The following is a 13461-nucleotide window of genomic DNA, read 5'->3' on the forward strand; positions in this document are numbered from 1 at the left end:
ACTGTGTGACAGTGATTTAGTAACTTTTTGTCATTCGTTTAAGTCTACCAAATGCCTAAAATTGTGATACAATACTGCTCTAAATCCACAGGAGATATAATCCATTGCATAGAAAACTAGAGTACTTTTTTTTTTTTTAATTTAGAGACAGGGTCTTGCTGTATTGCCCAGGCTAACATGCAATGCCACAGTCATAGCTCACTGCAGTCTCAAACTTCTGTACTCAAGCTATCCTCCCACTACAGCCTCCCAAGTAGCTAGGACTATGGGCATATGCCACCATGTATATTTACTTATTTTTGTTGGTAGTGATGAGGTCTCACTATGTTGCCCAGGCTGATCTCAAACTCTTGGCCTCAAGCAATCATCCCACCTCAGCCTCCTGGAGTGCTAGGGTTATAGGCATAAACAATCACATCCTGCTGAGCTTACTGTTCTTAACATCTGAACCCTGCCCAATCCCTCACTGTTAGTTCGGCCTCTCAAGGATTTCTGTCAAATTATGATTACATTTCTTTGAAAACACATAGATAACAATGTCCAAAGGGAGATCTGGGTTTAGGAAAGTGGAATTAAAACACCATTCATTCCTTTAAGCATCTGAGTGCCTACTATGCACCAAATTACGAAAAACAGTGTTGAGACAGACAAAGTTACTACTCTCATAGAATTTACATTGTAGCAGAAGAGATACACAATATAAAAATACATTGTGTTTATGTAAATAATTAGATAGAAATAAACACACACCTGTAACCCCATCACTTTGGGAGGCCAAGGTGGGCAGATCACCTGAGCTCTGAAGTTACCAGCCTGGGCAACATGGCGATACCTCATGTCTACAAAAAATACAAAAATTGGCCAGACATGGTAGCATGTGTCTGTAGTCCCAGCTACTTGGGAGGCTAAGGCAGGAGGAGGCTCAAGGCGGAGGCTCCAGTGAGCCAAGATCATGCCCCTACACTCCAGCCTCAGTGACAGAGCAAGACCCTGTCTTGAAAAAAAAAAAAAAAAAAAAAAAAAAAGGCTGGGTGTGGTGGCTCACGCCTGTAATCCCAGCACTCTGGGAGGGCGAGGCGGGCGGATCAAGAGGTCAGCAGATCGAGAACATCCTGGCTAACATGGTGAAACCCCGTCTCTACTAAAAATACAAAAAATTAGCCGGGCGTGGTGGCGGGTGCCTGTAGTCCCAGCTACTCGGGAGGCTGAGGCAGAATGGCGTGAACCCAGGAGGCACAGCTTGCAGTGAGCTGAGATCGTGCCACTGCACTCTAGCCTGGGCAATAGAGCGAGACTCCGTCTCAAAGAAAAAAGAAAAGGAAGCACAATGAAGAAATAAAAACAAGATTAGCAGACAATGGGGGCACAGCGATACAGCCCTACTTTACGTAAGTCTGTAAGTTTTTACGGTATTTAGAAGCATTAGAGAAAGGCAGTAAGTTTCTAATATCTGTATAAGACAGATGTCCTATAAAACTTTCAGGAAAATAACTTTGGAAATAATTTATTGTCTGCTAAAAACTCTTTTATAAATTTCTCTACTGATGAATGGTTTTATAGGAACGTTAGCTATGTTATTAAATAATTTCTACTTTTTCCTACTGTTGTTGCTCCCAACCTAGCATCATTACCAAATTATATACCTTTTGGTTATATCATTCTTACACAAAGGACACTGTGAAGGCCCTTTCTTCTGGTTGAGAAGTTTCAGCATGCAAAATCTATAAATTATAAAGAAAGAAAGAACAATTTAAGTTACTTCCTTTTATAGAGAGATTACTCAAAAGGCAAATAGCCATGAAAAGATAATCTCACAAGTGCCCTTAAGAGCCATTTAAGGCCGGGCGCGGTGGCTCAAGCCTGTAATCCCAGCACTTTGGGAGGCCGAGACAGGCAGATCACAAGGTCAGGAGATCGAGACCATCCTGGCTAACACGGCGAAACCCCGTCTCTACTAAAAACACAAAAAATTAGCCGGGCGAGGTGGCGGCGCCTGTAGTCCCAGCTACTCGGGAGGCTGAGGCAGGAGAATGGCAGGAACCCGGGAGACGGAGCTTGCAGTGAGCTGAGATCTGGCCACTGCACTCCAGCCTGGGCGACAGAGCAAGACTCCGTCCAAAAAAAAAAAAAAAAAAAAAAAAAAAAAGAGCCATTTAAAAAGTAATGGCAGGTGAATTACAAGCTATAGTTTCCTAATTGTTTTTAGATGCTGCTGCATAAGCAAAAGCCTAAACTACATAAGCAATGATCTATGAAAACTGAACTTACATGCATATGGCTTACTGTTATGATCACATAAAACTTAATATGACATATTTAATGATATATTCATTATTTCATGTTGCATAATCAAATATAAATGGTAAGTAGTTCATGTAAGATGCTTATAATTAGTTTAAAATCTCAACACCTCACCACAAAGCTACAGTAATCAAGACAGTGTGGTAATAGCATAAGAATAGACACATACGTCAATAAAATAGAATTGACAGTATAGAAATAAACTCATACATACATTTGTGATCAAGTAATTTTCAACAATAATAAATACCAGACGATTTTTATATTCTTAGTTTTTTTTTTGAGACAGGGTCTAGCTCTATCACCCAGGCTGAAGGGTAGTGACACAATCTCGGCTCACTGCAGGCTCAAGCAATTCTCGTACCTCAGCCTCCCGAGTAGCTGGGATTACAGACATGTACCACCACGCCAAGCTAATTTTTTATATTTTTAGTTATACCATGTTGGCCAGGCTAGTCTTGAACTCCTGGCCTCAAATTGATCCACCTGCCTTGGCCTCCCAGAGTGCTGGGATTACAGGCATGAGCCACCGTACCCAGTCCATAGATGATTAAATGGGAAAATAATACTTTTTGTTTTTTTAACAAATAGTGTTGGGACAAGAATATACCCACATGTAAAAGAATGAAGTTATACTCTTGGCCGGGCACAGTGGCTCACGCCTGTAATCCCAGCACTTTGGAAGACTGAGGCGGGCAGATCACCTGAGGTCAGGAGTTCGAGATCAGCCTGGGCAACACAGTGAAACACCCTCTCTACTAAAAATACAAAATTAGCTGGGCGTGGTGGCACATACCTGTAATCCCAGCTACTCGGGAGGCTGAGGCAGGAGAATCGCTTGAACCTGGGAGGCGGAGGATGCAATGAGCCAAAATCGCGCCATTGCACTCTAGCCTGGGCAATGAGAGTAAATCTCTGTGACACACACACACACACACACACACACACAAAAGAATGAAGTTATACTCCTATCTCACACCAAATAACCAAAGTTAACTCAAAGTGGATCATAGACCAGAAGTAGAGAGAGTAATGGTGATGATAATTAAAAGCAGCGATTCACTCATACAACCAATATTTACTATGTCTAGTACTATTATAGATGGAGGGGATTAATAGAAAAGCAAAATAAGATCCTGAAAAATAAAACATAAAGGACATAATATACTGGTGAAGGGGGTGACTAGGTAGGGAGTAAATAGCTGACACTGACAATGAAGAGACCCAGGAAAGAAAAGATTAAGGGGCTAAAAAAAATTACAAAAAACAGTGTTGAGACTAGGGCCGTGCACAGTGGTCCACACCTGTAATCCCAGCACTTTAGGAGGTGGGTGAATCACTTGAGGCCAGGAGTTCAAGACCAGCCTGGCCAATGTGGTGAAACCCTGTCTCTACTAAATATACAAAAATTAGCTGGCTGTGGTGGTGGTACACCTGTAGTCCTAGCTACTTGGGAGGCTGAGGCATGAGAATCATTTGAACCTGGGAGGTGGGGGTTACAGTGAGCCAATATTGCACCACTGCACCCCAGCCTGGGCGACAGAGTGAGACTCTGCCTCAAAAAAAAAAAAAAAAAAAAAAAAAAAAAAGGCATTGGGAATTGTGAGAGAAGACACTTAGAGAATATTTTTTACTAGTCAGGTAATTTAACATTTATTACCCTCTCTTGGCCGGGTGCAGTGGCTCATGTCTGCAATCCCAGGAGGCCGAGGCAGGCAGATCACTTGAGGCCGAGTTTGAGACCAGCCTGGCTAACGTGGTGAAACCCCATCTCTACTAGAAATACAAAAAAATTAGCCAGGCATGGTGAGCACACGCCTGAATCCCAGCTACTTGGGAGGCTGAGGCATGAGAATCACTGAAATCCAGGAAGGCAGAGGTTGCAGTGAGCTGGGAGAGTACCACTGTACTCCACCCTGGGCAACAGAGGAAGACTCTGTCTCAAAAAAAAAAAAAAAAGGCCAGGCATGGTGGCTCACCCCTGTAATCCCAACACTTTGGGAGAGACCAGCCTGACCAACACGGAGAAACCCCGTCTCTACTAAAAATACAAAAATTAGCCGGGCATGGTGCCATGTGCCTGTAATCCTGGCTACTCTGGAGGTTGAGGCAAGAGAATCTCTTGAACCCGGGAGGCAGAGATTGCGGTAAGCTGAGATCGCACCATTGCACTCCAGCCTGGGCAAAAAGAGCGAAACTCCATCTCAAAAACAAACAAACAAACAAACAAACAAACAAATAAAAAAACCCATCTCTCTTTCTTTCTGTCTTTCTATAGTCTTGAACTCCTGACCTCAAGTGATCCGCCTGCTTTAGCCTCCCAAAGTGCTGGGATTACAGGTGTGAGCCATTGCGCCGGGCTACATTTTATTTTTATTTTTGTACAGATGTGGTTTCGCTATATTGCCCAGTCTGTCTCGAATTCCTAGCCTCAAGTGATCCTCCCGCCTTGGCATCCCAAAGTGCTGGGATTACAGGCATGAGCCATCACGCCTGGCCTTATCTTCATTTTTATAGAGTAGAGGCTTGTCCCAGAACACACAGTAATTAAGCAGTGAAGGTTATATTGGATCCAGAATTGGATTGTAGCAAAGCCCACAATCTTCCTTTTTTCTTTTTTGACAGGGAAACTAAGTCTGGGGAGAGGCACCCACAATCTTCCTACTAGAGAAAGTGAATATAGTAGGTAAGGTCAAGGAGACTCGGGTCCTTCTTTGCCGATATAGATGCTTCAAGTACCATATTGCACTCAACAAAACAATGACTCTATAGTTTGGAAGATGAGGCTGTCAAAAAGCTACCTCCACTGTACATAAGTACCTTTAAAACTCAGAATAGAGGCTCCCGCTCCTTCAGAATCTACAAATACTACATATACTCTAGTATAATGGATCACAGAGGCATCGAGCATTACTCCAGCAAATAGTACAATTGAACAATTCAGAGCAGGGGAAGAGAGGAAATTCCCTTATGATTGTACTGCAGAATATAGTACAGTAGAGTGACAAGCTAAGCTGTCTTGTGCTGTAGTCTACACAATAATATAAATAATGCAACGGAACTAGGTATGCAGAAATCAACCAAGATAGGGATTCAAATCTTTCTTTGTGCTAGAAAAAGAACACGTGTATAAAGGTTGTTAACTAAACTCAAAAGAAAATGAACTTGTATATGACTTGAAAAGACTGAGCGAACTAAAATACTGGCTAGGCATGACTCACACCTGTAATCCTAGCACTTTGGGATGCCGAGGTGGGCAGATGGGTTAAGCCCAAAGTTCAAGACCAGCCTGGGCAACATGGCGAAACCCCGTCTGTACAGAAAACACAACATTTAGCTTGACATGGTGGTGTGCACTTATAGTCCCAGCTACTTGGGAGGCTGAGGTGATAAGATCACTTGAGCCTGGGAGGTCAAGGCTACAGTAAGCCTCATGATCATACCACTGCACTCCAGCTTGGACAACAGAGTGAGACCCTGTCTCAAAAAAAAAAAAAAAAAAAAGTAGCTGTTGAAAAATTTAAGTTACATTTATGGCTCACTTTCTATCTCTTTGAACAATGTGATTCTAGATCTTCAAAAAAGTATTACAGGCTGAGTGTGGTGGCTCATGCCTATAATCCCAGCATTTTTGGAGGTGGAGGTGGGCAGATCACTTGAGGTCAGTTCAAGACCAGCTTGGTCAACATGCTGAAACACAGTCTCTACTAAAAGTACAAGGCTGGGCGTGGTGGCTGCAATCCCAGCACTTTGGGAGGCTGAGGTGGTCAGGAGTTTGAGACCAGCCTGGTCAACATGGTGAAACCTTGTCTCTACTAAAAATACAAAAATTAGCCGTGCATGGTGGTTCACACCTGTAAGCCCAGCTACTTGGGAGTCTGAGGCAGGAGCATCGCTTGAACCAGGGAGGCGGAGGCTGCAGTAAGCTGAGATTGTGCCACTGCACTCCAGCCTGGGCAACAGAACAAGATCCTATCTCAAAAAAAGAAAAAGAAAAAGAAAAAGAAAAAAGTATTACACATTGCATCTTTTGCTTGGAAAGTTCAAACTAATGCATGAATGCCTTAAGAAATTTTTTCTAGATTGATATTATTATCTTTTTTTGTATGCTTCATAAAAGATTTTAGAACTGGCTGGGCAAGGTGGCTCATGCCTGTGAGCCACCTTGGGAGGCACTCTGGGAGGCCAAGGCAAGCAGATCACCTGAGGTCAGGAGTTCGGGACTAGCCTGGCCTACATAGTGAAACCCTGTCTCTACTAAAAATACAAATTAGCTGGGCATGGTGGGACATGCCTGTAGTCCCAGCTACTCAGGAGGCTGAGGCAGGAGACTCGCTTAAACCCAGGAGGTGGAGGTGGCAGTGAGCTGAGATCATGCCACTGCACTCTAGTCAGGGCGACACAGTGAGACTCCATCTCCAAAAAAACAAAAAACAAAACAAAACAGCCAGGCGCAGTGGCTCACGCTTGTAATCCCAGCACTTTAGTAGGCCGAGGCGGGCGGATCACAAGGTCAGGAGATCGAGACCATCCTGGCTAACACAGTGAAACTCTGTCTCTACCAAAAATACAAAAAAATTAGCTGGGCGTGGTGGCGGGCACCTGTAGTCCCAGCTACTCGGGAGGCTGAGGCAGGAGAATGAAAAGAACCCAGGAGGCAGATCTTGCAGTGAGCCAAGACTGCACCACTGCACTCCAGCCTGGGCGACAGAGCGAGACTGTCTCAAAACAAAACAAAACAAAACCCAAAAAACAAACAAACAAAAAAAGATTTCAGAACTTTAGGCTTGCTTGGGTCAAAAAAGTTGTTTTATTTTTAGCAGTTAGAGTTTATCCGTCGAAAATACAATTAATACAATCAAAGCATGGGGGTATCGCTCCCAGGCTCCCAGCTTTCTCATCATATAGATCAAAGTATTATTCAGATTATATTGACATTACAGAAGTAATATCATGAAAAAGTCAATCTAGCACGTGGGCATTATACTGGACTTTTTTTTTTTTTTGAGACTGAATCTTGCTCTGTTGCCCAGGCTAGAATGCAGTGGCAAGATCTCAACTCACTAAAGCCTCTGCCTCCCGGGTTCAAGCGATTCCTCTGCCTCAGCCTCCCAGGTAGCTGGGACGACAGGCGTGCGCCACCACGCCTGGCTAATTTTTGTATTGTTAGCAGAGATGGGGTTACCATATTGGCCAGGCTGGTCTCAAACTCCTGACCTCGTGATCCGCCTGCCTTGGCCTCCCAAAGTGCTGGGATTACAGGCATGAGCTACCACGCCCGGCTTTGGACTTTTAATATAACATTCAAAACACAATTTAAAATATGGCTGGCCCATGTCTGCAAGAAACTTAAAAAATTAGCTGGGCAAATGCCATGTACCTGTAGTCCTAGCTACTTGGGGGGCTAAGATGAGAGGATTGCTTGAGCCCAGGAGTGCAAGGTAAAAGTGAACTATGATCACACCACTGAACTCCAGCCTGGGTGTCAGAGGGAGACACTGTCTCAAACAAACAAACATATATATGTATCACACACGTATATATAACATATTTCTATAATATATATGTATACACACATATATATCTATATGATTGGTTCTTTACTGATTATCACAATCTTCATTATTAGGGGTTTCAAGCTTCTCACTCTTCTCCAGTTGCCAACTCTAACCCTCTCAATCTCAACAGTTGTCTTTACCTCCTACGTCACTGGGCTCAAAGCACCTCAGCATCTTCCTGTAGAATTACTTTCCTTTTCCTTCATTACTGTTTATGAGTAATAATTAACTCTTTCTTACATCCATTTTCTATTTCCAATCCCTTCTGTCTCCTCTTGGACCTTCTCTTTCTTGCAAACATCTTCCCCATTTTTGAGGGCTTCTTCCTTTTCTAACACAACTCCTATACACATATGCAAAGTTAGTTTCTTTTTCATGGATGTAATCTATTTTCTTTTTCTTTTTCTTGAGATGGAGTCTCACTCTGTCGTCAGGGTGGAGTGCGGTGTCATGATCTCGGCTCAGGGCAACCTCTGCCTCCCAGGTTCAAGTGATTCCCCTTCCTCAGCCTACCAAATAGCTGGGACTACAGGTGCGTGCACTATGCCAGGCTAGTTTTTTTTGTGTTTTACTAGAGACAGGGTTTCACCATTTTGGCCAGGATGGTCTTGATTACCTGACCTCGTGATCCGCCCACCTCGACCTCCCAAAGTGCTGGGATTACAAGTGTGAGTCACTGCGCCCGGCCTCTATTTTCGTTTCTTTGTACATTTCTATCAGCCTATAATTTCCTTCTTCTCAAGTTCTCAAAAGCAACTAATGTTCATAATTTAATCACTCTCTTTTTTTTTTTTAAGAGACAGGGTCAGCCTGGCGCAGTGGCTCACACCTGTAATCCCAACACTTTGGAAGGCCAAGGTGGCTGAGGTCAGGAGTAAGAGCAGCCTGGCCAACATGGTGAAACCCCATCTTGACTAAAAATACAAAAATTAGCCAGGTGTGGTGGCAGACACCTGTAATCCCAGCTACTTGAGAGGCTGAGGCAGGAGAATTGCTTGAACCCATAAGGCAGCGGTTGCAGTGAGCTGACATGGCACCACTGCACTCCAGCCAGGGCAATAGAGTGAAACACCGTCTCCAAAAAAAAAAAAGAGAAAAAAAAAGACAGGGTCTCACTCTGTCATCTAGGCTGGAGTGTAGTGGTGTGATCATAGCTCACTACAGCTTCGAACTCCTGGCCTCGAGTAATCCTCCTGCCTTGGCCTCCTAGAGTGCTGGGGTTATAGGCAGGAGCTACCACACTGGACCCTTAATCTTTTCTTAAGTCATTGTAATAATATAGTATGTTCAGCATTTGTTACTCAAGGTGACAAGAAAACATACAGTTCATTCCAGAAAGAGTCTCATCCAGAGAAATTGAAAGCCCCAGCACTTATAAGGTTAATCTTTAGCTATCTATAGTAAATACTAGGACTTTTTTTTTTTTTTTTTGGAGTTTCCCTCTTGTCACCCAGGCTGGAATGCAGTGGCATGATCTCAGCTCACTGCAACATCCACCCTCAGGGTTCAAGAGATTCTCCTGCCTCAGCCTCCTGAGTAGCTGCGATTACAGGCATGCGCCACCACGCCCAGCTACTTTTGTATTTTTAGTAAAGATGAGGTTTCACCAAGTTGACCAGGCTGGTCTCGAACTCCTGACCTCAGGTGATCCACCTGCCTCAGCCTCCAAAAGTGCTGGGATTATAGGCCTCAGCCATTGCACCTGGCCAATAATGGGACTTTTAAACTTCATTTTTCCCCCAGGCTGGAGTATAGTGGCATGATCTCAGCTCACTGCAACCTCCATCTCCCGGGTTGAAGTGATTCTCCTGCCTCAGCCTCCCGAGTAGCTGGGACTACAGGTGCGCACCACCATGCCCGGCTAATTTTTGTATTTTTAGTAGAGATGGGGTTTCACCATGTTCATGTTAGCCAGGTTGGTGTCGAACTCCTGACTTCAAGTGATCTGTCCACCTCAACCCCCCAAAGTGCTGGGATTACAGGCTGGAGCCACCACGCCTGGCCTTCTTTTTCGGAAGTACTGACCTGTGAAGAAATTGGTCCTACACCATAGGCAGTTTGAGAAGTACTGCTGTAGAGGCCACAAAATTATTAAACTAAAAATTATTTGCTTTTTTTTTTTTAGACGGAGTCTCATTCTGTTGCCCAGGCTGGAGTGCAGTGTGCATTGGTGCGATCTTGGCTCTCGGCTCACTGCAACCTCCGCGTCCCGGGTTCAAGCGATTCTCCTGCCTCGGCCTCCCAAGTAGCTAGGATTACAGGGCTGCACCACCATGCCCTGCTAATTTTTGTATTTGCAGTAGAGACAGGGTTTCACCATGTTGGTCAGGCTGGTCTTGAACTCCTGACGTCATAATCCACCTGCCTCGGCCTCCCAGAGTGCTGGGATTACAGTCGTGAGCCACCGCGCCAGGCTATACTAAAAATTCCTGAAGTAGAGAGATAAAGCTGTGTTGTCTTGGCACATGTCCAGGGACCAGGGACTGCGGAATCAGATGGAAACTGCTGGGAACAGATTTAGGCCAGTGGCATGACATGGCACAGGGAAAAGACAGTGAAAATGAGCTTCTGAATTCTTACTGGGACAGAAGAATGGGAAGAAAAAGACAGAATTCAGAGGAAGGCACCAGCCAGCTGGCAGACTTGTGTTCACAGGGTCTCTCTCCAAAGGGAACAGGTTTCCTTCAGCTTCAGCCAGCCCTCATTATCCTTAGAGAAGCAGCTGTTCCCTTTTTTAGCTTATGGAAACATCCTAATAATCTGATGAAAATTATGGACTACCTTCCCAGAAAAATGTACATGGCCATAGTTTTTAACACAATTTAAATATAATTCTAGGAAATTCATAAGGACTATTCATAAACCCCAAGTTAAGAACTCTGGAATTCAAAAATTCCTCAAAGGATACATAAGAAATTGATCATTGTGGTTGTCTGGGCAGGGAACAGGGAGGCAGGGATTGTAGGGTAAGAGGGAAATATACTTTGCATCATATACCTTTTTGTGCCAATAAACTTTTTACCAAGTACATAGTTTGTACCTGCTACCAGGTAATGTACCAGGTACATAAATACTTAAAAATAAATTAGTTGACATTTAAGGTAAGCTGTGAGCCATAGCTTAACATAAAGAAAAGGAGAAAGCCCACTTATTCTACTAAATTACCTACTCTACTTTTTCTGAAATTCTTTTATTAAGAAACAAACATTTTCATTTCAAAGGTCAAGATAATCAAATACGTAAATATAACTTGAATCACCACTATAAATGAATTTCGGCCTAAATAGATACTAGTCTCAGGTCCTTTACTGTCTTCGCAAGGATTATGAAGCAGGCAAACACTGACCCTTAAAAGGGGGAATGCATAAAGATATGCAGAATGAACAGAAAGGAGAAACTGAGAAGGCTCAAACACAATTTGCTTATTTCACAACTGCTTACAGTTTGCTTTCACTGGTGGACACAAAAAATACAAAACACTGTTCAAAATGATATTACATCCTAATAGATAATATATGTCAGTCGGGTGTCGTGGTTTACGCCTGTAATCCCAGAGCTTTGGGAGGCCGAGGAGGGTGGATCATAAGGTCAGGAGTTCGAGACCAGCCTGGCCAATATGGTGAAACCCCGTCTCTACTAAAAGTACAAAAATTAGCCAAGCGTGGTGGCAGGCACCTGTAGTCCCAGCTACTCGGGAGGCTGAGGTAGAACTGCTTGAACTTGGGGGCTAGAGGTTGCAGTGAGCCAAGATCGTGCCACTGCATTTCAGCCTGGGTGACAGAGTGAGACTTTGTCTCAAAAAAAAAAAAAAAAAAAAAAAAAGATAATCTATGTCAAAACTTTACCAGGAACTATGATTACAACCAACTTTTGATGACTGTATACTGAGAAAGAATGAAATAGAGTTGGATTTTTCATTCTCACTTAATTGAAGAAACTAAAGCTTCTATAAAGTTCGGTGTTCCCTGGGTTATGAAGGACAAAAACAAAAGCTAATAATGGAGCCACATAACACATTCAAACTTACCTGCAAAATATGTGGTCACACTTTGTGGAGACAGGTTCCTTGATCAACTCCAGACTAGTAGGGAAGGGAGGAAAAAAAAGAAAAAAAATGAGACTCAATAATTTATTTAAAAATAAAGATATTCTTCATGAATAAGTTCAACTCTGGGCTGTTATTACTGAGTCAACATAAGGCTTCAAGTTCATTCAATATTTATTAAATGTCTGCTGTGCCAGGAACTAAGAATACAGCAGAGAATACGATCCTTACCTTCAGTGAGCTTTCAGACATCAAAACAGAATTATATTGATCCCTTCAATACTCTATACTATCATCAGCATTTAAAAGATTACATGATAATAGTTGGTACAAATTCATTTTCAGTGATATATTTTTCTGCACTATCACTGTGGGTGCCCATCTCAAATCTTAACTCTAAGCTCCATAAAGACAAAATTTTCTGCTTATATTTCTTTTGAATTCCTTCCTAGCCCTTTTTTTAAAATTTTACTGTAAATGTCTTTTTTTTTTTTTTTTTTTTGAGATGGAGTCTGGCTCTGTCGCCCAGGCTGGAGTGCAGTGGCCGGATCTCAGCTCACTGCAAGCTCCGCCTCCCGGGTTTACGCCATTCTCCTGCCTCAGCCTCCGGAGTAGCTGGGACTACAGGCGCCCGCCACCTCGCCCGGCTAGTTTTTTTGTATTTTTTAGTAGAGACGGGGTTTCACCGTATTCGCCAGGATGGTCTCGATCTCCTGACCTCGTGATCCGCCCGTCTCGGCCTCCCAAAGTGCTGGGATTACAGGCTTGAGCCACCGCGCCCAGCCTTGTAAATGCATTTTTAAATCAATATGGAAAATTTTAAGTATTTCAAAATTTCAAGTAAATAAAATAATAAAATGGACTATATGGACCATCACCCTGTTTCAACAATCTTCAACTCATGGCCAAGTTGTTTCATCCATATCCACCCCACCCCAGATTATTTTAATTATTATTACTTTTAAGATGAGGTCTCACTCTGTCACCTAGGCTGGAGTGCACTGGTGCAAATACAGCTCACTGCAGCCTTGAACTCCTGGGCTCAAGCAATCCTCCCAGCACTGGGTTTACAGGCAAGAGCCAACACACCCAATCCAAGTGTCTTCTTTGTTTTGCGATGGAGTTTCGCTTTTGTAGCCCAGACTGGAATGCAATGGTGCGATCTTGGCCCACTGCAACCTCTGCCTCCCGGGTTCAAGTGATTCTCCTGCCTCAGCCTCCCAAGTAGTTGGAACTACAGGCATGCGCCACAACACCAAGCTAATTTTTTGTATTTTTAGTAGAGATGGGGTTTCACCATGTTGGCCAGGCTGGTCTCGAACTCCTGACCTCAGGTGATCCACCTGCCTTGGCCTCCTAAAGTGCTGGGATTACAGGCGTGAGCCACCATGCCCAGTCCCGAGTGTCTTCTAATCTACAGGTGTCCCATACTTTTCCTCCCTTAACATTTATTTTTAAAATTAGGTCATTTGACTTGTGGAGTTTATCACATTCTGGATTTTGCTGATTGTATAACCCCATGGTGAGGTTTAACTTGTATCGCTAGCCTTATTTCCT

The 13461-nt window shown here is 43.4% G+C and overlaps 1 protein-coding gene across 16 annotated transcripts in view; it reads right to left on the reverse strand.

Annotated features, from left to right (window-relative positions):
* The window catches only part of LOC105472075 (BRCA1 DNA repair associated), an 86779-nt gene that overhangs the window by 63636 nt on the left and 9682 nt on the right, over positions 1 to 13461 (reverse strand). For 11 of the 16 annotated variants that reach the window (XM_011725004.3, XM_011725002.3, XM_071083192.1 and 8 more), the window contains exons 3-4: positions 11887 to 11940; positions 1644 to 1721 (exon numbers count right to left, since the gene is read on the reverse strand). In XM_011725004.3, the coding sequence (XP_011723306.2) occupies positions 1644 to 1721; positions 11887 to 11940 (132 nt within the window). The remainder of the gene's footprint in view (positions 1 to 1643; positions 1722 to 11886; positions 11941 to 13461) is intronic. The other 5 variants (XM_071083197.1, XM_071083195.1, XM_071083196.1 and 2 more) reach the window with 1 other exon arrangement.

The sequence above is a fragment of the Macaca nemestrina genome, chromosome 17 (assembly GCF_043159975.1).
Source record: "Macaca nemestrina isolate mMacNem1 chromosome 17, mMacNem.hap1, whole genome shotgun sequence".
In the NCBI taxonomy this organism is placed as follows: domain Eukaryota; kingdom Metazoa; phylum Chordata; class Mammalia; order Primates; family Cercopithecidae; genus Macaca; species Macaca nemestrina.